Source organism: Dipodomys spectabilis, unplaced genomic scaffold (genome assembly GCF_019054845.1).
Source record: "Dipodomys spectabilis isolate Male_0828 unplaced genomic scaffold, ASM1905484v1 ptg000175l, whole genome shotgun sequence".
Taxonomy (NCBI): Eukaryota; Metazoa; Chordata; class Mammalia; order Rodentia; family Heteromyidae; genus Dipodomys; species Dipodomys spectabilis.
In genome coordinates, this window is record NW_024870852.1 from 16,912,703 (window position 1) to 16,933,512 (window position 20,810).

General features: G+C 52.3%; 2 protein-coding genes across 3 annotated transcripts in view; one reads left to right on the forward strand and one right to left on the reverse strand.

Annotated features, from left to right (window-relative positions):
• Plcg1 (phospholipase C gamma 1) overlaps positions 1-9,542 on the forward strand; it is a 35,134-nt gene extending 25,592 nt beyond the window's left edge. The window contains exons 17-32 of the mRNA XM_042694334.1: positions 1-201; positions 276-395; positions 484-664; positions 1,701-1,778; positions 2,452-2,555; positions 2,723-2,819; positions 3,058-3,127; positions 3,644-3,801; positions 5,130-5,226; positions 5,372-5,596; positions 5,687-5,835; positions 7,318-7,432; positions 7,517-7,678; positions 7,784-7,872; positions 7,968-8,155; positions 8,324-9,542. Of these exons, the coding sequence (XP_042550268.1) occupies positions 1-201; positions 276-395; positions 484-664; positions 1,701-1,778; positions 2,452-2,555; positions 2,723-2,819; positions 3,058-3,127; positions 3,644-3,801; positions 5,130-5,226; positions 5,372-5,596; positions 5,687-5,835; positions 7,318-7,432; positions 7,517-7,678; positions 7,784-7,872; positions 7,968-8,155; positions 8,324-8,366 (2,077 nt within the window). The 3' untranslated portion in view covers positions 8,367-9,542. The remainder of the gene's footprint in view (positions 202-275; positions 396-483; positions 665-1,700; positions 1,779-2,451; positions 2,556-2,722; positions 2,820-3,057; positions 3,128-3,643; positions 3,802-5,129; positions 5,227-5,371; positions 5,597-5,686; positions 5,836-7,317; positions 7,433-7,516; positions 7,679-7,783; positions 7,873-7,967; positions 8,156-8,323) is intronic.
• A 7,488-nt stretch (positions 9,543-17,030) lies between these two features.
• Zhx3 (zinc fingers and homeoboxes 3) overlaps positions 17,031-20,810 on the reverse strand; it is a 98,850-nt gene continuing 95,070 nt past the window's right edge. For both annotated transcript variants that reach the window (XM_042694698.1, XM_042694699.1), the window contains exon 4: positions 17,031-17,768. In XM_042694698.1, coding sequence (XP_042550632.1) covers positions 17,758-17,768 — 11 coding nt within the window. In that variant the 3' untranslated portion in view covers positions 17,031-17,757. The remainder of the gene's footprint in view (positions 17,769-20,810) is intronic.

Here is a 20,810-nt window from a genome sequence, read left to right on the forward strand (position 1 = left end):
GCGCAATGGGAAAGTCCAGCATTGCCGCATCCATTCCCGGCAGGATGCTGGGACCCCCAAGTTCTTCTTGACGGACAACCTTGTCTTTGACGCCCTCTATGACCTCATCACACACTATCAGCAGGTGCCTCTACGCTGCAATGAGTTTGAGATGCGCCTTTCAGAGCCTGTCCCACAGACCAATGCCCACGAGAGCAAAGAGTGAGGAAGGGGACAGGGCTGGTGGGTGGGGACATGTGTGGTGCTGGCCAGAGCCTGACTCTGTCTGTACTCAGGTGGTACCACTCAAGCCTGACCAGAACACAGGCTGAGCACATGCTGATGCGTGTGCCCCGTGATGGAGCCTTCCTGGTGCGGAAACGGAGCGAGCCCAATTCGTATGCCATCTCCTTCCGGTAAGGGGTGCAGCCTTGGGGTGTGAGAGGGAGCCTGGCCTGGGCACTTCATGTCGGTCAGTTTGTATGATTTCCTGTTCTCCTGAAGGGCTGAGGGCAAAATCAAGCACTGTCGCGTCCAGCAGGAGGGCCAGACTGTGATGCTGGGGAACTCTGAGTTTGACAGCCTTGTCGATCTCATCAGCTACTATGAGAAGCACCCATTGTACCGCAAGATGAAGCTGCGCTACCCCATCAATGAGGAGGCTCTGGAGAAAATCGGCACTGCTGTGAGGGGGCTGGGAGGCATGGCGGGAACAGAAGAGATATGCCTGATAGTACCTTCTGGGTGTTATAGGAGTTTTAGGAGGGGTCCTTCCCTTGACTGGGGCCAAGCCAGAAGAGAGTGACAGATGTGAGTTGTGTCTTCAAGGATGTGGGTAGCGTTCAAGCAAAAAGATCTCTATGAGCCAAGGGGGCGTGGTGACAGAGTCCAGGAGTTGGCAGGGAGAGACATGCATGCAGGAAACATGTCCATACACTGGGCTTGGAGAGGCAAGGGAAGTAGGCTGCATGGTATGGCCGGAGCGCTCTGGGGGATGCCAGAAGAAGGGGCAGGAGGGCCCTTGACCAAGCTCATGGCCTTGGATAGGGGAGTGGCACCTCAGGCAGGTGGTGAGCCAAAAGGTATCGAGGGTGGTGAGAGGAGAGGCAGGAGTTTTCTGACTTCAGGGAGAGCCAGTGATTAAAAGCATGGAGCATGCGGTCCTTGTGTGGGACCTAGGTACAGATAGCTCATGAACACTTGGGGTTTGGACCTTTAAGAGCCCAGATGAAGATTTGAGAATCACGTTTTAAGCCTTGGATAAGGGTGTGCAAGCCAGGGGCTGGTGGCTTACCCTGTAATCCTAGCTACTCAGGAGGCCGAGATCTGAGGATCACAATTTAAAGCCAGCCCAGGCAGGAAAGTCTATGAGACTCTTATCTCCAACTAACCACCAGAAAACCAGAAGTGGCTCTGTGGCTCAAGTGGTAGAGAGCTAGCCTTGAGCTGAAGAGCTGAGGGACAGTGCCCAGGCCCAGAGTTCAAGCCCCATGACTGACAAAAAAAAAAGTGTGTGCAGATCAGGCCTGAGGCCTTCTAAGGTGGGTTGGGAAGTCCCATTGACATGACAACATGTCAGTGAAGAGGGCAGACTTACTTGGTGGCCAGGTAAGGAGGCTAGGTGGAAGCCATCTCTGCTGGAGAAGGAGCCTGTGGGAGCTAGCAGCTCCTTTTTGTCTGGGTTCTGGGGCATTAACAGATGCCACTATGTCTTTTTCTAGGAGCCCGACTATGGGGCCCTATACGAGGGACGCAATCCTGGTTTCTATGTGGAGGCGAACCCTATGCCAACATTCAAGGTACAGAGCCACTTTTGGAAATATGAGGTGGGGACAAAGGTCCCAGCTGTTTGGGACTTACAATTCTATGTTCTGGGCTCATCTGTGGTCTGTAAGGAGAAGTAGTGGTTTTGGTTTTCTGAGGCCCAAGAGGTTGTGAGAGATGTGTGGTTGGCAAATGACAGCAGCTCTCCCAAGGCCAACCCCCTCCCTAGGTCCTGTCTCGTGTGTTGGCACTGACTATTCAGAACTGGTGTAGGAGTCCCCTCTTCCCCATTTCTGCCATAAGCAGCAGCAGATCCTCTTGCTCCGTTCTCAGATACAGGAGACTATGCCCTATTTATCCCTCCCCCCCTCAGCAGCCAGGGGGCCTTCAGCAGTGGAACATGAGCTGTGCCCACAGGCTATAGGTCCTGGGAGATACACTGCAGAACTTCCCTTCCTGCCAGCTCTGATTCCTGGGAATAGACTCAAGGTTCACCTTGTGGCCTAGATGGGGTTCAGAATATTCTACCTGAGTCCTCTGGAGCTTCCCTGACAGCGTCCCTCCCCCTCCCAGCCTTACTAGGGCTGGTTGCCAGCACTAGCAACTCCCATTGGCCTGAGCCCAGAGGTGGGTAGCACAGGCGCAGGTATGACCTGAAGCACTGGTAGCAGAGAGGGACTGTTTCACCTGTTCATCCCACTTCTGCAGTGTGCAGTCAAAGCCCTCTTTGACTACAAGGCCCAGAGAGAGGATGAGCTTACCTTCACCAAGAGCGCCATCATCCAGAACGTGGAGAAGCAAGACGGGGGCTGGTGAGCCTGCTCCCTGGGCTGGGGAGCCTGTGTGTGTGGTGGGACAGGAGCTGGAACTAAGAGGTCCCACGTGTGCACCAGCGATGCTGCTTTGGCCTGGCTTAGGATGCCTTCCTTGTGGGCATTGGGTTAGTTTCTGAGAGGTCAGCACTCTGCCACTTCTGCAGGTGGAGGGGAGATTATGGTGGGAAGAAGCAGCTGTGGTTCCCATCAAATTATGTGGAAGAGATGATCAGCCCTGCAGCTCTGGAGCCTGAGAGGGAGGTGAGATTTTCCCGTCCTGGTTCTCTTCTCCACGCCTCCATCACACACAGTCCTAGTCCTGCCTGTGCGAGCACACGCACCTATCGCATGAAGGCCAAGCACAGAGCCTGTGTGGCTATGTCCCTGTGCCGCTGGGCTCATCATGGGACACCTGCAAGATGCGTTGTCGCACACACACATCCCCTTCACATGCACGCGGCAGCCATGCTGACCATTCTGTGGGCTTTGCTTCCCGTAGCACTTGGACGAGAACAGCCCTCTGGGGGACTTGCTGCGGGGGGTCTTGGATGTGCCAGCCTGTCAGATTGGTGAGCCCTTATCCCTTTCTCCCACCCCCTGTTCTGTAATGTCAGGCTCTCCTTTCGACTCCTTAGGCTTCTGGAGGTGAAGCCAGTAGCTGAAACCCCAGAGGCTGCTCTCACCTAAATTCCCCCCATTATCTGGTCACCCCAGGCTCCTTTTGTCATTCCTAGCTTTGTCCCTTGCATGTTGGCCCCGTGCCCGCCACTGTGGAGTCAGAATAAATAGCATAGATGCTGAGGGCTGATGGGTTGTGCCACATAGGGGTTCTGACACAGACATGGAGATGGGGTACAAGGCAGGGGTGTGAGTCACGCAGAGCTGGACCGAAGCTCTGGAACTACCACAACTGCCCATGATGTGTCTGAGTTGCAGTGTAAAATGGGCCCACATACTGGTCTCCACGTACAGGGTGTAGCTAGGAAGAGAGGATGAGGTAGAGCTCATTTGAGCCAATGCTCTGGGTGTGGGTGGAGGACAGAGAGGGGTCTGTTTCCAGCTCTTGTCTTCTCTCACCTTCCCAGCCATCCGTCCTGAGGGCAAGAACAACCGGCTCTTCGTCTTCTCCATCAGCATGACATCAGTAACCCACTGGTCCTTAGATGTTGCTGCAGACTCACAGGAGGAGCTGCAAGACTGGGTGAAGAAGATCCGTGAAGTGGCGCAGACCGCAGATGCCAGGGTGAGAACCAGGGGCAGCCTAGAGGGTGCTGCTGGGGCCGGGAGGACAGCCAAGACCTCTATTCCCACCACTAGTCCCTTCAAAGCAGGCTGCTGATGCCTTACCGAGCTCACCTTTGCCTTGCCTTAGGGAAGGATCCAGAAGAGTAGACTCACAGGCAGCAGCGTGGTGTGCTTAGAAAGTGTTGAAAATGCAATGCTGGGTCATCCAGGAGAGGATACATAGCGGGAAGTTGGAAACATAAGCGATGTCCTGGGCTGGAAGGGTATGCTGGTAGGGAAAGGGTGAGCCTGCTGTGAGGATGTGAGCCCAGAGTGGGTGGAGAGGCTGCAGTCCCTAGGGATAGCAAGTCTCTGATGTGCAGAGGGGTAGTCAGATGTGAAAAGAACCCGAGCGTGCCCACTGGTGTTAACCAGTGCAGACACTGAGGTGTGGCAGTGACATGCCTGGGTTGGGTGTCAGCTAAGAATCAGGAGCAGCTCCCTGAGGGAAAGGTGGGTCTAGGGTTTGGTGAGTGGTGGCAGAGATCTACACGGTGGGAAAGACACTAGTCTTCTGGAGGAGGGAGGTTGTTCCACTGGCCTGGGGACAGGAGGAAGCATGTCAAGAGGAAGGGAACTCCTGCTTGGAGGCATCATCCCACTGCATCTAGGGTGTGTCTTGTACCTGTGAGCCCAGTGGAGAGGGCGTGGGCACTAAGGATGTATTGGGCTGGAGTGTAAGGTGCTGGGGAAAGAGACCCAACGGTGGAGGCAACAGATGCTGACTCTAGTTGGAAAGCAAAGAGAAAGTATGAGTAAGAGGACCTCCTGCGTGGCATGCTGGGCGTAGTGTCACGCCGGGCAGAGTGTCTGGGTGGGTTTCTGCAGCTCAGATCGGGCGTGGAAAGAAGTGGGTCATGTTGCTGTTGGGAAACTGAGGTAGTAAAAATCATCTTAGACACAGATGTTGCTGAGCCAGGGTATGAGGACTTAGTACAGCCTCAGGTAGCCAGGAGGTTTTTGTGGGGTTTGCCCAGGGATGAGGCTGGGGAAGGGGAGGGAGCAGGGCCAGCCCTGGGCTCCCTGTGAGATCATGTTGGTGATGGTGAGGATTTCACCTTCTCAGAGGATTGGAGGACGAGTGTATCCTTGAGGACATAAAAAGATGAAGCTGAGGACAGAAGGCCTTGTTTGCCTTGTTTACTGCCTGGCGGGATCTGGAAGTTGCATAAAAGGGGGTCAGAGGGCCCCAGAGCACCTACAGTGTGGGCCTGCCCACCGCTGGCAGGAGCCGTCTCCTGGGCAGAGCTGGAGCCTGGGACAACAAGGCCTTGTGTGTATTACCAGCTCACCGAGGGGAAGATGATGGAAAGGAGGAAGAAGATTGCCCTGGAGCTTTCTGAACTTGTCGTCTACTGCCGGCCTGTTCCCTTTGATGAAGAGAGTAAGGCCAGGCCCAGGTGGGATGAGTGGGCACTGGGGGCCTGGTGGTGTAGGCACTTTCCCTGGCTGGCTGGAGAGCGGTGTTCAGTGCCCCCTTTACTCCCTGGGTGGACAGGCTATGTAAGCATTCTCCCTGTTTGGTTCAGAGATTGGCACAGAACGGGCCTGCTACCGGGATATGTCATCCTTCCCGGAAACCAAGGCTGAGAAGTATGTGAACAAGGCCAAAGGCAAGAAGTTCCTCCAGTACAACCGGCTGCAGCTCTCCCGCATCTACCCCAAGGGCCAGCGGCTGGATTCCTCTAATTATGACCCTTTGCCTATGTGGATCTGTGGCAGTCAACTTGTAGCGCTCAACTTCCAGACCCCAGGTGAGGAGACCCCTCCCCCCCCCATGGGGGACAGTGGGGAGGCGCATCTGGGCAGTTGGACTAGAACACATTGGAACCCCACTCTTCTAGACAAGCCTATGCAAATGAACCAGGCCCTCTTCATGGCGGGTGGGCACTGTGGCTACGTGCTGCAACCAAGCACCATGCGAGATGAGGCCTTTGACCCGTTTGACAAGAGCAGCCTCCGGGGACTAGAGCCCTGCGCTATCTGCATCGAGGTAGGTAGTGTTCATGGGTTTCCCGTGGGAAGGGGCTGCTCTTAGCTGAGAGATGTTAATGCTGTAATTGTTAAGAGTGGGGATGTTGGGGCTGGGAATGTGGCTCAGTGGTAGAGCACTTGCCTTGCATGCATGAGGCCCTGGGTTCGATTCCTCATAAGCAGAAAAAGCCAGAAGTGGTGCTGTGGCTCAAGTGGTAGAGTGCTAGCCTTGAGCTGAAGAGCTGAGGGACAGCGCCCAGGCCCAGAGTTCAGGCCCCACGACTGGCCAAAAAAAAAGAGTGGGGATATCTCAGGAGCCCAGGCTGGGGGTCATTCAGCATGTGGGAAGAAGCACAGCCAGGAGAAGCAGTTGCATACTTATAGAGAAGTCTTGTGTAGGTGAGGGGAGTCACAAGCTTGAGAAGAATCTTCCTCTGAGGTGGAAAGTCTGCGAAGGTCCCCTCCCCACTGTGCGTTTGGGATCTCAGAGGCAGCTGGACTGACTGGCCACTTCCTGGCACTGAGGAGTCAGGCTTACGGGAAGGCCACCTGTGGGAAACCACTCACTAACAGAATAGGCTGGTCAGGATGACAGAGGACAGAAGCACCTGGTTAGCCTGGTGCCCACTTACAAGAGTAAGCCAGAGCTGGGCTTCGCATGGCCCAGGGCCTCCTTGCCCTCGGTCCTTCAGCCCCCAGCATGCCTGTGGTGAAAAGCTGTGGCAAGGGCTAGCCTGGGGCGGGCGAGGGGGAGACAAGCTGGGAAGGCTTGAAGGAAGAGTGTGATATGGGGCCAAGTCGGGCCCACCTAGGGTGAGTGCAGAGCCACAGATGAACATAAAAGCTACTTTTGGAATTTACTTTCCCTAAGGGGAAGTAATATAAAAGATTTCCAGGGGCTGGGATGTGGCCTAGTGGTAGGGTGCTTGCCTAGCATGCATGAAGCCCTGGGTTCAATTCCTCATACCACATACACAGAAAAAGCCAGAAGTGGTGCTGTGCCTTGAGCAAAAGAAGCTCAGGGACAGAGCCCAGGCCTGAGTTCAAGCCCCAGGACTGGCAAAATAAATTCTTTATTGAAACACACGGATTTAACACGAGATAAATTGCAAAACTTACGTGAAATATTTTGGTTAGAGCTTACATTTGTGTGTGTGCATGTGTGTGTGCACGCACGTGCGGGCGTACTTGGGTGCATGCTGGTCTTGATCCTGGGGCTTGAACTTAGGGCTTTCCCTGAGCTTTTTAGCTCAAGACTAGGTCTCTATCACTTGAGTCACAGCTCCACATCATCTAGCACGTAGAGATTAGGTTTTTATAGGCAGCTAGCTGGCAGCTGCTCTGACTTGGGGCCCTGATTTGTGGACTTAGTGGGCAGAGTTCTTATTCTTAGGGCCCAGCAGAGGGCGCACTCCCTCCACATAGGTTTGTTCTGAGCCGTGGTTGTGGTAATGACAAGAACAGTAAGACAATTCCTGTCTCATCTCCACCTGCCTTACAGGTACTGGGGGCCCGGCATCTGCCAAAGAATGGCCGGGGCATTGTGTGTCCTTTCGTGGAGATTGAGGTGGCTGGGGCTGAGTATGACAGCGTTAAGCAGAAGACAGAGTTTGTAGGTAAGTCAGGACCGTTCTCTTTCTCCTGGGCTGCTAAAAGCTTCTCCTTGCTGGGGACCTCATCTTTTTTCCTTCCTTTCACAGTGGACAATGGTCTGAACCCTGTGTGGCCCGCCAAGCCCTTCCACTTCCAGATTAGTAACCCTAAATTTGCCTTCCTTCGCTTTGTGGTGTATGAGGAAGACATGTTTAGTGACCAGAACTTCTTGGCTCAGGCTACTTTCCCAGTAAAGGGATTGAAGACTGGTGAGGGCCCTTCGCTGACACGGTGCCCTGGGACCTTGCTGCTGGGGTGGGGCTGGGCCCTTGGCTAGCATCTTTCCGTGCTGAGCCAGGCTTTCCTCCTCGTAGGATACAGAGCGGTGCCTTTGAAAAACAACTACAGCGAAGACCTGGAGTTGGCTTCCCTGCTCATCAAGATTGACATTTTCCCTGCTAAGGTGACTGCAGCAGGGGTGGGTGGGTGGAGAATGGACATCATCTCCCCCTTCCCAGGGTGCAAGTAGCCCTTGACCTCTTTGCCCTTGTTGAGCAGGAGAATGGAGACCTCAGTCCCTTTGGTGGTACATCCCTGCGGGAACGGAGCTCAGATGCCTCCTCCAACCAGCTGTTCCATGGCCGGGCCCGAGAAGGGTCCTTGGAAGGCCGCTATCAGCAGCCGTTTGAGGACTTCCGCATCTCCCAGGAGCATCTTGCAGACCATTTTGACAGTCGAGAGCGAAGGTTAGGGAGGTGGGGGAGGCAGCTGATATGGCCAGGGAGGGTGCTAGAGTCGAGAAGGCTGGCTCTCCCGTGACTTTCTCCTGGGTAAAGAATGTGCAGTTGTCTGGCTTTGCAGCCCATGAGGCTACAAGGCCCTGTTACCAGTAAGGACACTTCCCTTCTGTCCAGGGCCCCAAGAAGGACTCGAGTCAATGGAGACAACCGCCTCTAGTGCCCCGCCTTGTTGGAGAGTAGCAGGTGCTGCGAGCCTCATGGAGTGCGGTGAACTGGGTTCTCTGGGAGTGGCCTACCGTGGCAGCCTTCCTGGTGTCACAGCCTGGAGCCTGGATTCCAGCAGTGAATGCTAGCAAAACCAAGCCATTAATGAGATGTACTGTTTGGGCCCTCCGTGCCCAACTCTGGGTGAAGGCAAAAACTGTACTGTGTCTCGCATTAAGCACACATCTGGCCCTGAATCTAGAGATGGTTCTGTCCATCTTGTGGGGCCAGGACCAGGGCCGAAACCCTTTGGAGAGGGAGGCAGCCTCCTTGGCGGCACAGGAGGCTTCAAGGAGCCGTTGACATTCCCGAGAGTGGAAGAGGAGGAGCCTTGCAGGGCCAGGGAAGCAAACAAAGTTTACATTGTCCTGTAGCTTTAAAACCACAGCTGGGCAGGGTAAGAGCATAGAGGTCCCTGGAGCCAGGGCAGAGGAAGTCAAGGTCTGTGTGGAGGAGGAGGAGGGCTCTGCCCTGCCCCAGGCGGAGGACACAGCACAAGGGCACATTGCCCGTGGCTGGGATGCCACCTAGCCTGACAGATACAGGGGATCATGATAAAACATAGCAGTATTATTTTTCTTCTCAGTGGTATTGTAACTAAGTTATTCACTCCTCCTGCTCCTTACCCTCAGAGGGAAACCTCAGTACAGAGCCTTTGTGAGCTGTGCTGCCAGCTCGGCTTGGAAGGGGCTCAGTATGGGTGGTAAGGCTGTGGGGGAAGGGGTGGGAAGAGGAAATAGCCAAGTATCCCGGTGAACTTTTTTTGTTTGTTTTTAAGGCAAGGAAGACTTTGTTCTCCCTTAGGAATGAACAGGGGATGTAAGGAGTTACCTGCCACCTGGGTAGGTGGTCAGGCAGTCAGACGCTGAGTAAAGCTGCTTGGCTCAGCACAGCTTCTGGGTAGCTGGTCAGGGGAGGGAGGAGAGAGCGGACGCGCTGGGAAGGCAGCCCCCCTCTGAGGTCGGAGGCTGGGGACCAGCCCCGTGGGTGCCAAGGTGCCTCATAGCATAGCCAGCATTCAGCACACGCAAACCCACTGCCCACATTTGGGCTCAGGGTTGGCCATTTGCTAGTTCTGCTGCCCTCTTAAGATCTGACTGCCAAATAAATCATCCTCATGTCCTTTTTCCTTTAACTTGTATGCTTCTTGGGGGAGGGGGGGGCAGAAAAATCTCAGATAATCAGAGACTACCTTTTCTGCGCCATTGTCCCTTGCGGGCGTGACAGATGAATGGAGCACGTCTTACCTGGGAGCAAGTCCAGGCTCACCACCAGCCCTGCAGCCAGAGGGCCAGGCCCCCCCCAGCCTCCCGATGCAGTGGCCAGACGTGTTGCCTCTGCCATGTCATGTCTCTTCCCGAGGGGCTTTGTAGGGGTATGAAGAATAGCGCAAACATGACAGAAGGGTGTAAATGGCGTGGTATGCCTGGCCTGGCCTTTGCAGCTGGAGTCACAGTGGCAGGCTCCGATTCCGGCTGGCCACTCACTTACTTCCTATAGCATTGCCATCCCACTGCAGACAGGAGAGGGCCTTTCCCACACACAGTTGGGGGTAGGAATTGATGAGACTTTCATGATCCCTGTTCCCTTCCACCTGAGCCCTGTGGCTAAGGAAAAAGTGTTATCCAGGCAGAGAGAGATCTGCTGGCACCAGGTAGGGCCCATCTGCATGGCTGTGTGACAGCCTTGGCCTGAGGCTGACCACTTGCATCACTACACTCCCATTTACTGCAGTACACGTGTTAGGCAGCATGGTCTGGGTGAAGCTCAGCTTCACCTGACTTCGCCTGACAGCTCTGATTCCCTAAGCAGCTTCATAGACCTACTAAAGACTTGTCTTTCTTGGCCTCTTACCATAAACATTTTTACCCTTGTTCCTTTAGTTGAGAAAGGAGGGTGCTGTTAGGCTGGTTCCCAGCAAGTCGTTCCCTAGGGCTGAATATCTTGGTGTCTCACCTGGTTCCTGTCATGCATGCTGCCCTACGTGTGTCAGGAAGCTCTGCCCTCACCCACTGGGTTATGACCTGTGGCATCCCAGCTCCAGAGCATGTTAGAGCCCGAGACTGGGCCTTACAGGGGGATTGTTCACAAGCTCCCTAGGTGGCGAAAAGGGCTGAGAATTGACTTGGGAAGAACAAACCAAAAATAGAAGGGGAAGTCAGTGGTAACCAGGGACTCCAAGAGAGATACACTTGGTCCTGGCTAGTAGACTGGGGCAATGTAGACACACCAAAGTGGCCGACCTTAGCTTTAACCAAACGCCACTCAGCACAACACAGGATTGCCTACGAGGCTGGGGCATTGTGCCTCCTGCCACAGACCTCAGGTAGTGTCCTCGCAGGGGGAGACCCACTGGCCTAAATTAGAAGGAGATCATCTTTCTCCTAACCAGGCACATCTTGAACTTCACCGGAGGACTGGGCCAGAAACTCCCTTGTGATGGTGTGGGTAGCGTCTGGCCATATTTGCTCTGTTGAAGGGGGAAAAGCAAAAATGAACAGGTTGTCCCAACTAGCTCAGTCAGAAACAAGGTTGTGCCTCACATTTTATTTAAATGGATGAAGTCCTTTCTCCACCTCAGAGGTCTCTTCTTCCTTGGTCTTTCATATTCTCAGAGAACTTAGAATCACCTGGGCATTCTGCTCCCTACCTAGAAGCCACAACAATCCCCCCCCACTTTGCTGAGTACTCCTGCCAACCCCACCCTGTCATGTCCTGAGTCAGCCCACCAGGTCCCTGGCTGATGGGCTCCAGGGGTTTATTCATGCTCAGTCTAGCTCAAGGACCTGGTCTTTAGACTCATCACACAGCTGCTTCCCTAGCACCCAGCCTGGGCACTGAGAAGCTACTGAAGCACAGGCCCTGGTGTCCACTTTACCACCTTGGTTTGGTGTGCTTCTGTCTCAGGTGACTAACTCACAGGTCCCCCTTTCCTCGGGCCTAGCAGAATTCACTTGCTTGGAATCTTAGAGGTCTTCTCTGGGTCTTCCAGAAGGTCTTCCTCCCCAACTTGCCCAGGGCTGTGGGTAAAGCTGAATGGACACTGGCCAACAGGGGGGCGAGGAGGAGTGGTGGTGTTCTCTGTGTAATAACAGTTATGGCACAGTCTGACCCTCCTTGGGCACTTGTGAATATGTCAAGCACTTGACAAATGATATTCTTTTCTGTGAGCTCTATTCTCCCAGGGAAAAGCAAGACACTTGCTAGTGTCTGTTCACAAATATTCATGGCTTTTACTGTGTTTGTCTTTGTCTGTTGCAAGTAGTTTCTAAAGTACTGCAGGTATTTCACAGGGACGCTATTGCAGTGAGCCCAGCAGTGCAGGGACTGTGAATGTGAGCCCCAGCCCTGAGGGAAGCCCTCACCTGTTCATGAGAATTTAAGGTCAGTTTGCCCACAGACTAATCAGTGGATTATTTCTCCCCCCGCCCCACTCCCTAGCGTTCCTGGTTTTCTCTAACTTCCCCTCAAAATAAATTGGCAGATGTGAAATATATGTACATTTTTATTAAGGAACAATCAAAAAGTTTAAAGTACCATTGAGGCCCATTCCAAACTGTACAGTTTGCCCCTGTTCCCCTCCCTTACCCAGATCCACAGATAGAAAATCTAGGAAATGTGCAATCTGCATCTTAGAAATAGCAGCGTCCCCACAGGGGACCTCAGGAGGCCCGGGAGCGCAGCCCCACACCTCCCGCCTGGAACCACCAGAGCCCACGCCAAAGGAAGTGCCAGGTTTTACCAGGGTAAAAGATTCCCATTCCACCAGATGGATACACCAGTCCGCCATTTCCGGCTTTGGTCTCACACTTGGTCGCAGCAGGAGGTGGGCCCCTCTTACCCAGTTCTGCTGAAGGTTCATTTTGCCTCTGGACAATCAACAGGACAGTTGCCCTTCACTTAGCACCAGAATGATCACGTCTTCAGCTGTCCCCAGGGCAGGGGCAAGTTTGAAGCAAAATGTTCAAATCATTCCCTAGTCTTACCCAGGAACAAAGGGGTTTGGACCAAAGACCAGAACGCAGCTGGTGTTAGATGACCAGAATCAGGACCTGGTCCGGAAGGAGCCCACGGGCCTTCTGCAACCTCCCCAATTTGCCCAGGGCTGTGGGTAAAGCTGAATGGACACTGGCCAACAGGGGAGCGAGGAGGAGTGGTGGGTGTTCTCTGTGTAATAACAGTTGTGGCACAGTCTGACCCTCCTGACACAGCTCAACAAAGTAGCTGCTCAGAAGCATGGGGTAGTTCACTGCCCGGGGTGACCACTGCTGCCCTGGCCTTTGTCCAGTTCCCATGGGAAGGGACCTGGAGGTCATGCTGCCAAGAAGTGGGTGGAACTTTGACCCTGCAGCAAGCAAGCTAAGACAATGAGACCGCTGTGTGGACAAGAACCAGAGACCAGTAACGAGATCTCAAAAATGACAGGAGCAGGCACCACATGATGGACACCCTCTTCCGCGCTTCCCGGGGCTTGTTGCTTGGAAAGACCAAGCCCTTGCAGCCTTCTTTGTATATGTAGTGACTTGGGGCTTGAGTATCCATCCTTTATCACAGGCATTACTTGGTAGCACACATGCCTGAGCATGCACACCTAGCCCGTTTCCTGGAGGAAGAGGCACTGAGGGCAGGTGTGCTGGCTTGCCACCTGCCCTCCCATACGGACAACAGGACAGCGCCAGGCAGTGAGAAGAGCAGGAGAGGAAAATCTCTGCCAGAATAGCCAGCTTCTGTCCTCCCTTGGCTCTGCCTGGCTCCGGCCCAAGCAGCACAAGGGCCAGGCGTGAGGAGGAAACACAAAGCCGAAACTACATTCTCTGAATGCCCACGGGCCTGCACACCAGATAGGGTTTTTAAAACCAGAGAGACAGGTGTTTGCTTCTTGGCATTGGGCAAGCAGGCTCTAGACTGAGGCTCCTGTCCCTTCTCCAGACTTCCTGCTGGTATCTGTGCTAAAAAGAAACCTGCTGTTTCTCCGGTCTTGACTAAACTCATAGATTCACTGACGGTGTGGGATAGTGTGGGGTAGCTGGCTAGTGTGGCTAAGAGCTTGACATCAAGGCTGGCTGGGTAGTCTCTGCTCTCTCCAGGACATGCTCTCTGGTTAAGCTCCTTGCACTTCACAACTGAATGCAGAAGCTGGGCCAGCTCTGTGCACTAGGCTCGCTTCCCACCCCATCTTCCCAGTATGGCCCGGAACTGGAAGCACAGATCTCAGTGGAAATGAATTCTACTGGAGGCCTGTAGATTCCATTTGGACTTTGAGCTAGATCAGGTAGCAATCCAGGAAGCACCATGATGGCCACTTCCCGCTAGGCACAGTCTGAACAGAAACCTGGCATTCTGTTGATGTGTCCCCTTTACCCCCTCCACAGCCTCCTCAGCCCAGGTTTCATGCTCTGCCATTTCCCTTCCCACTGAAATGGGTCAGAGCAATGAAGTCTCAGGAAGGGAACCTGTGCCCAGAGGAAGGCTCAGGCCCACTACTGACTCTGCTTCAGGTGCTAGAGCTCTTGAGAAAATGGATCTCCTCAGCACACAGAGACCGCCCCGGGATCTGTGTGTGTTCTCAGGGAAAGGGAGACGCGGGGAGAGGGGCCTCCAGGCCAGAATGAGAACCAGGTCTCACGAGCCACCTGACCTGGAGACAGACAGCTGTGCAGACAGCCACATGTGCACAGCACTACCCTCCAGGCTGCAGCTGAGCCTGAACATGAATGCAGTGCGCAAGAACTTCAGACACGCATCGCCAGGAAGGCGAAGCAAGCTCATGAACATCCCTAGATAAACAGGGAAAAGGGAAGGAGGATTTAAATGTCCAAACTCCAAGGTTTTAGGATTTCCTTGGCTGCTGCTCTCCTACGGAGTGACTATCCGCTTAGGCAGGGATGACTGAACTGACAAAATGTCTACAATCAGAAGATTTTGGTCCTTACAGAGACTACGAAGATTAGGCCCTGGGGACCAAGACAAGGAAGGTGGAAGCAGGCAGCTGGGGGAGGTGCTCACAGAAACACAAGCACCCCGTCAGGCCCCTCAGCCTCCGTGGGAGCTCCAGAGCTGGAAGGAAGAGGGAGGTGACAGAATCTGTCAGAGCCACTGTCTGAAAAAATCAAAACTGCCAAGACCACATCTCAGTCTGAACGCACTGGAGCTTCCTGGTGGGCAGGTCCTCTGGGGTCAGCTGGGGACAGACTGTGAGTGTAGGTAGCTCAAGTTCCCACTTGTTCATGGGTGGGCAACAAGCTCCGACCCCACTCCGCTCTAGAAAAACTGCAGGAGCCACAGGCCGGTGCTCTAGTCCCGACTAGTCCCCTTGTCATTTGGCAAGGATAAAGGAGCTCAAAGGTGAGCAACCACCACCAAAGCCCAGAGCCAGGCAGCCAGCCTGAGCCTTTTCAGGAACCCAAGATTCTCAGCTTCCAACTACTCCCTGGCCAAAAAATTACAAGTAATCAAAAATATACAAAGTATGTATATCATAAATGCAAGTTTGCATGGTCAGAATAGTGATCTGGTTTTGTTGGTTAAAATGGAATTTATCACCCCATGTAAGAAACAAGTCAAACAGGTGATAGGAAATGCTGAAAGATGGTCAACCATCTCTAGTGCACACAGGACAAACCTTTCATCAGTAAAAGCAATCCTTAACTCTGTAGCCCATGGGTGGTGGCCTCAGATGCAGGAACTCACAGAACTCAACTCTTCAGCAGCAGGCAAAACTGGCCTGCCCTACTCCCAGCTACACCCCACCCCAGAGTGGCTTACTGCACTCACAGCTTGACACCAACAGCCCTGGGTCCCCCAAAGTACCCGCTTGGTGATAGCCTGTCACCTTAGGTCAGATTCTGCCAATCCTAAGGTTAAACTACTCTTTCCCGTGTCCAAAGGCAGGAAGAAGAGTCTGTCTAGTCTTCTGGGCTCCTTACTTGGGCAGTCTTTGTCAATCATGGTATAGACCTGGCTCCTGGGCTAATAATGCCTGGAAGGAAAACATGCCAGGGCCAGCATCATGGTAACTCGTCCCTCTAAAAGATGAGCTGGGGAGCCATGGCTGGGGCACCATGTCCCACATGAACTTGTCCCCCTTGTGGCTTGTTTCTCCTGCATTACTGTCTGGATGGTAAGTTGAATGTCAGTACAAATAACCAGAACACCAACGTCCAGCCATTATGGAAGGCTCAGGTGGCGACGCCAACAGGCCTCTGGGGATGAGGCACCGGTGGATTCAGCCATGCGCACAGCTGTGGCAGGTGGCCCTGGACACCAGCATTCCTGCACACACAGGCTGCTTCCCTCACACAAGGTGCGTGGAGCCCCTCAGGAGTGCACATCAGATGTACTTTCACAAGTAAAGTATCAGATGAATACTTGTATATGTGGTTATATGAATTGATCTGCAAGTGCATAAAAAAAGAAATTCCAGGTGTCTGTTTTCTGAAAGAAGGCAATACCTCACTGTTCTTGGCAATTCCTCAAAGGGTTTGGGGACCAAATAAGTAGCTTGATTCCCCAAAGGGAAAGGATATAAAATAGGCTGCAGAATTTGCCCAGTACTCACAAGCTGTTTGGTCCATACAGGGACAGGGAAACAGAAACAGAAAAAACACTTTAGAACAAAGTTTAAGAGCTTTGGGTTTCCAAAGAAAGCCTTCTCTCCTGAGGGGAGGGATTTCCTCCGTGCTGGGCTAGCAAAGTGGCCTGATCATTCCAGAGCTGTGGTGGGGAGGGGGCAGGCAGAGTTAAGACACTTCTAATTACCTCCTGCCCGCCGCCTCTGGCAGCTCTGGGCCTCCTGATGCTCTGGGCAGCCAGGGTCAGCAGGGGAGCCTGTGGGGCAGGTGCTGTGCTTGTGCTGGGGAAGCGGGAGCTCCCCAGGAGTGGGGCCACGGTAACCAGCCTTGGCCTGCCTCCCCTCTCCACTCCACTGCTTGTGGTGTGACCAGTTTGGAGACGCAGTGGCTCTACTATCTAGCACAGCTTTTTAGCAAGCGAGTTTTCCATTGCTTCAAAGGCACCTTTTCTGGGATTTTTCTCAATTCAAAAGAGGACAGGGCCGAGGCTAAGTAGGTAGAACACTTATTTCCAAGTTTGGGTATATAAACACACAGTTCTACACATGCCCTCACAAGGACTTGCGCAGCTATGTCCAGCACCTCTGGGGCATGCACCCAGCATGCTGAGCAGGCCTTGGTATTGGGCGGGGGCACTACAGGTGTTCCACTGCAAGTCGGTGTTCAGAGCATCCTCACTCTGGTTATTCCAACCTGCAGGGGCTCATGGAGTGTGGGGAGAGGGCTCCGACCTCCACGGTGGCCAAAGCCACCCTGAAAAGTGCCTAGATAAGCCAGGCACTGGTGGCTCACCACCTATAATCCTAGCTACTCAGGAGGCTGAGATCTGAGGATCATGGCTCTAAGCCAGCTCCTACAGTGAAGTCCTCATGAGACTCTCCAACTAACCACTCAAAAAAAAACAAAAACTACCACCAGAAGTGGAGCTGTGGCTCCAAGTTGTAGAGTGCTAACTTTGAGCAAAAGAGCTCAGGGACAGCACCTAGGCCCTGAGTTCAAGCCCCACTACTGACCCCCCCCCCCCACCCAAAAAAAAAAGGGTGAAATGTGTACGCAGTCAGCTCATTAGATTGACAGATGCTCCTTTAAGTCATCTGACCCAGAATTCAAACTCCCAGTGAAAAAGCAGCATTATCAAGCCAGCCGAGAAAGCTGGCTATTTCCGAGGGCCTGGCAGGCCTGGCAGGAGCCGTGGCTGGTCACCGCTCCATGTGGGGGTCTCCGCTTCATGTGAGGGTCACCGCTCCATGCGGGGGGCCCGACGTCTTTTTCCCAGGTGCTGCTGCCTTGGGGAAGGTGAAGCTCTGAGTGTGCCTTGGAGCCTGGCCCGCTGCTGGAGGCCCCAGCAGGCCCCAGAGAACAGGCATGGCGTTTTCAGAGATGAGGTGAACAGCACACTGCCTTGCTAACCAAAGTTTCTATGGAAGGAGAATGTTTGTTATCTGATGCTTTATTAAATGAATATAAGCGCTGTATATGTTAAAAACTTGATTCTGTCTGTGACTATGAAATCAGAACCGTGTTGTCCCTGGCAGGCAAGAGAACAGCGTGCACCTCTCAAGGGAGGCCACGGCTGGGAGGAGGAACCTTCCTGCTGCTTGCTTGGTAGTGGCAGTCGGAGGCGGAGGTGGTGGCTGGGGCTCTGGCTGGCTGCAGGGCTCGGAGGCTCTCAGGGGGTGCCCGGCGGCTGGCAGAGACAGGTCTGGCCCTTCCCCGTGTCTGGGTGGCAGGTGGCACCCACTCAGGCCAGTCCCTCGCAGCAGTCAGTCCGATTCAGTCAGTCTCTGAGGAGAAAACACAGGCAGGTCATACTTGTGTATCTCGTATCTCGGGAGCTCAGCAGCTTGTACATCCCCGGGAAGAGGGCCCTCCCTGGGGCACTGGAGACACGCCCTCCTGCCAGCCATGCCCCCTCTAGCCTGAGGGGAGGTGAGAAAGGACTGAATGCTGGCTGTACCTGGCAAGGCCTTCAGACTCCCAGAGGAACCAGCACCAATCCCACCCCCAACTGCTGGGGCAGAGGCTGCCTCAGCCCCACAGCCCCGGCAGGATCACCACCCTGCCTCTTGGCTCCCCAGGACAACCAACTTTAATCAAGATGTGTGGTCTAAGGTTTTCAAGTTACCTACAACTTGCAGGCCTAAAGTCAAAGTCAAGTAGGCTGGCCAGAGGGGCCGGGCTTCCTCCATGCGCAAACAAGACCCTGAGCCTATACCATGAACTGGAGAAACCTGATGCAGGAACAGACAGACCTCCACTGCATGGCCGGGGGTGATGTCCCTGCCATACCCAAGCCGAAGGGAGCCAGCTCATCCTGCCCCCAGCTACTTTTTAACCATAAACTCACACAACCTAAATTCAAGTACACAACTCAGCAGCATTAAGTATATTTACCATGTTCACAATACTACCTTATTTCCAGGTTTTTATCATCTTAAACAGAAGCTGTATACCCAATAAATGGTAACTCCGAACTCCCCCTTCTAAGTCCTAATATCCTATGCTCTACCTTCTATTCCATGTTTGCTTATTCTTGAGGCTTCATGTAATAAGTGGCATCCTACCACGTTTGTCTTTTGTGTGTGGCCTACTTCACTGGCATGTTTTCAAGGACCACGCATGTGGTAGGATGTATCAGAATTTAATTTCTTTTTATAGCTGAATAACATCCCATTGTATGTATATATTTTTCCCTTTTTCCATTTGTCAGTGGACATTTGGGATCTTGTAACTAATTCTGCAGCGCCAGTATACAAATATCTGCTCAAGTCTCTCTTTATAATCCTTTTGGGTATATATGCAAACTGTGAAATGGATAGATCAGATTCTTTTTGTTTTGTTTTGTTTTTTGGCTAGTTAGTCCTGGGGCTTGAACTCAGGACCCAGGCACTGTCCCTGAGCTTCTTTCACTCAAGGCTAGCACTCTACCACTTGAGCCACAGCACCATTTTTAGCCTTTTCTGTTTATGTGGTACTGAGGAATCGAACCCAGGGCTTCACACATGCTAAGCAAGCACTCTATCACTAAAGCCACATTCCCAGCCCAAGGTCAGATTAATTCTATATTAAACTTGAGGGACTGCTAAATCAAAAAGGTGGTCACAGGCCTTTCCTGCCCAGGCTGGCTTTGAACCACATTGAACCATGATCGTGAGATGATCACTGTCCTCAGAGCTCATCCTCTGAATACCTAAGATTACAGCTGGTGACTAGCTCTTTTCATTTTTTGAGTGTATTTTTTTAAGTGGCAAAGAGTTTACAAGAGTGAGCGAGAGAGAGAGAGAGAGAGAGAGAGAGAGGCAATTACCTATTCTTCATGCAGAAAGTGGGAGGACACTCAGTGTCCTTTAATGCACAATTAAAAAATATATATATATATATTTGACACAGGATCTTGTATATAGACCAGGCTAGCCTCGAACCTGTAATTTTCTTGTCTCTGTCTACTGAGAACAGGCAATACAGGAATGCACCACTATGTGAGTCTCAAAACTTTTAGATTTTATTATAATCTGATTTATCTTTTATCTTTTGTTACTTAGGTTCTTACTTAGGGAATTGTTACCTAATCTTCTACCTGTATTTTCCTCTAGCTATTTCTTCTACTGTTGGCTCTTTTGCTTAGATGATTGGCATATTTTATGTCCACTAGGTCTAATTGGTTGTTTTGGCTTTGTATTGTTTTGAGATAGGTTCTCACTGTGTTTCTTAGGCTAATCTCCAATTTGTGATCTTGAGAGATCCTTCCTACTCAGGTCTCCTAAGTAGTTTCCGTCCAGCTTTTGTTGAAGACATGTTATTAAAGTTTCTGAGGAGGCCGGGTAGCTTGTGTCTGTAATCCTAGTTACTCAAGAAGCTCAAATCTGAGGATCATAGTTCAATGCCAGCCCAGGCAGAAAAATCCTTGTGACTCCTATTTCCAATTAACTGCCAGAAAACTGGAAGTGGCATTGTGGCTCAAAGTGGTAGCGCACTAGCCTTGAACAAAAAGCGCTCAGGGACAGTCCCCGGGCCCCAAGTTCAAGCCTAATAACCAACAACAAAAATAAAATAAAAGTAAAGTTTCTGAAGGTATGTAATTAAATTTTTAAAGAGTTTTATCTACTTCTACCTTTAATTCTGCCTATTTTTTGCTTTATATACTTTGGGGCTTGCTTAGGTGTAGAATAGTAGTTGCTATATCTTCTTGTTGTATATTAAAGCTTTTTTGTTAATATATTGTGTCCTTTGTGTCCAGCCTGCCAGCAGAAGGGTGCCGAAACCAACCTGGACAAAGCCTTCTGGCTGGAAGAGCACAGACAACCTGAAAAATGGCTGAACCCAATGCAGGAGTGCTCTTTCTGGCACTGCTTCGACTCTGATGCTGGGATGTGCTACAGGCATTCCAGGAAGCAGGCTGTGAGTGCTGAGGCCCAGCATAGAGGCGCACCTCTCCTCAGGGGGCATGGCTAGACTTGGAGAGACCAGAGGAAGGCCAGTGGCCCTGTGTGTTCACACCCTAACTACTGGTGGAGCCTGGGCTCACCAAGCGTTTGCTCTTTCACTGTGCATAGCTGGGCTCTGCCCTAGTGTGTGGGAATGAAAGGAATAGGCGTTATGAGAATGCTAAACAGCTGGAAAACATGGCACATTGCCCCCCCCCATAATAGGCGTTATGAGAATGCTAAACAGATGGAAAGCATGGCACATTACCCCCACCCCCCCATATAAGCAGACTTGGAAGTCTCCTTTATCTTCTTAAATAAATGAAGAAACAATAGTGTAACTAGCTTCAAAATTGTTGTCTTCAAATGAATTAAAAATACTCAGAGGAAGAAAAAGAATTT